Below are 2,221 nucleotides of genomic sequence, written 5' to 3' on the forward strand. Positions count from 1 at the left end.
GAGAGAGAGAGAGAGAGAGACAGAGAGACAGAGAGAGAAAAGCGGGAAGCCAGCCAGTAATACATACCGATTGCAGAGCCCCCGACAGGAGAAGGTTCGCGGGAGGGCGGATCCCGCATCGTTGGGCGCCGGCGAGTGGGCCGGGCCACGTAGGCCACTGCCCTGGTGGCAGAGGGTGTCCTGGGCGGTGACATTGCCACAGTAGCAAGTGCTCGGCGTGGGAACCATGCACGGAGGACACGGGCCCTCATGGCAGGGGGTTTGGCAGAGGTGTGGCTCCGGGGCCGTGCCGGTGGCCCCCGGGCGGGAGCGATTGCCCGGGCAGGAGAGCACCCGGCCGCAAGGATTCTCGCAGGACCACCGCAGGGCGCGAAGCTGGCTGCCGACAGACGCGCGTCCGGAACACACGCCCGGGCTGGCATGGCGCTCGCAATGGCAAGGGCTCGTCGGCAGCGGAGCCTCACAGGGGGGGCACTGGCCCGGGTGACAGGCCAGCGGACAGGGATGCCCGCAGGGACGCGGCCGACTACAGCGCTGCTGACAGCTCTGCGGCACTGGCCGCCGGCCGGATCGCGCCCGGGACACATTTCCACAGAAGCAGGACACCGTGCTCGGGATCTTGACGGCCTGCGGCTCCAGGCAGCTGGGGCACTTCCAGTAGAAGGTCCGCCGAGGCCGGGCGCCGGGGGTACTGGCCTCCTGCTCTGCGGGTCCGACGGCAAGAAGGGAGGAGGCAATGCAAAAGGAAAGGCCCCGGGTAAGATGGCGGCGAGGGGAGAGGAAGGAGGGGGCAGGACAATGGAGAGAGAGAGAGAGAGAGTGCGAAGGAGGAGACCGCCTGCAACGCACCCTGGTGAAGGTCAATCTGAGCTCGAGCCCAGGCGACGGCACACTCGAAATGCAGGAGGTTGAAGCAGGAGATCGAGTCCATCCAGATGTCCGAGCTCGGGCTGATCGGCTCATAGCAAACCGGGCAGCTGAGGGTCTCGTCGAGCAGCGACTGGCGGAGCTCCTTGACCCGCTCGGGCACCGGTCCGGAGTCGGTCCACTTGGCCACCGGAACAGCCTTCCGCGGGGTGGGGCTGGGGCTGGGGCTGGGATAGGGGCTCGGGTCGGTGCTGGACGGGCTGTCCTCCTGGCCGAGGGTGGTGCCGGTTGAGGGGCGATGGCCGAGGCTGCTGGCCAGATCCCGGGGGACCGGCAAAAGGCGAGCACCGCGAGGAGGGCGCCCAGAGCGCCCGGGCCCGCGCGAGGCCGTTCCCTCGGTGCCGGCTTCCGGGTCGACAATGGTCGTGTCGGCGCTCGAGGCGCCAGAACGGGAGCGCCGGGAGGGGCGCGATGTTTGGCCGCCGCGACGAGGGCCGGCCGCCGGGCTGGCGGGCTGCTCGAGGCTGACGGGGTCAGCCGGCTCGGCGGTCGTGGCGCCGGGCTCGGGCTTCTTGCGCCGGGGGCCGGCACGGGGCCGGGGGCCGGCGCGCGGCGCGGCACCCTCGGCGTTGCTTGCGTCGAGGGTGGGGGGGGAGGCATTCGGGGCGTCCTGCTGGCCGGGGTTGGCGGCGGCAGCGGCGGCACCCGAGTTACGGGGCTTGCGGGTGCGGCTGCGCGTGGGGGCGCGGCCGGCCGACTGGCCGGTGTTTAGGTCGTGCGCATCATGGTTGCCCGAAGGACGAGAAGCGGCAGCGGCGTCTGGGGGGGGATGCTCTCTGGGTTGCCTTGGGGGATGATGGTGTGACTCTTCTTGCATGAGATGAGCGGTGACGGGGGCGGCGCGATCGGGAGTGCGGGAGGAAGCGAGCAGTATCAATCCGGGAGGGGGGGGGGGGAGAGGGATCCGAGGTAGGCCGGTCGGTGGGGGACGATGGTTGAACAATGCCAACGCTTATATACGGCGACCGGGCCGCCGGCGGGGGCCCCGCCCCCCGAGATAAGCGCGGCCCGGGGGGGGGGGGGGGCGGCCATGGACTCGCATGGGTCGCCGGCCCTCGGGACGCACACACGCGCCCGCGTCCACCGGCTCGATATCGGCCGGCGCCGGGCCCCATGCGCGGGGAGGGCCGCACGGGCCAGGGGGGGGGCAGGGGCGGCGGCCGGCGGGGCGGCCGGCGTTCTTGCGCAACGCCCGCGTGAACCGCCCCGGCTGCCAATGCTTCAGTCGACTTGGCTGCCAGCCAGGGGGGGCGGCCGGGAGCGGCTGCGGATCGACGCTAGAGCGGGGGCGGGG

At 71.8% G+C, this 2,221-nt stretch overlaps 1 protein-coding gene across 1 annotated transcript in view; it reads right to left on the reverse strand.

Moving 5' to 3' along the window:
• Positions 1-1,818, reverse strand: part of H696_00198 (hypothetical protein) — a gene marked incomplete at its 3' end in the record, with an annotated part of 6,394 nt that extends 4,576 nt beyond the window's left edge. The window contains exons 1-2 of the mRNA XM_009494040.1: positions 850-1,818; positions 68-704 (exon numbers count right to left, since the gene is read on the reverse strand). Coding sequence (XP_009492315.1) covers positions 68-704; positions 850-1,744 — 1,532 coding nt within the window. The 5' untranslated portion in view covers positions 1,745-1,818. The remainder of the gene's footprint in view (positions 1-67; positions 705-849) is intronic.
• Between the last annotated feature and the right edge of the window lie 403 nt (positions 1,819-2,221).

The sequence above is a fragment of the Fonticula alba genome (genome assembly GCF_000388065.1).
Source record: "Fonticula alba strain ATCC 38817 unplaced genomic scaffold supercont2.1, whole genome shotgun sequence".
Taxonomy (NCBI): domain Eukaryota; order Rotosphaerida; family Fonticulaceae; genus Fonticula; species Fonticula alba.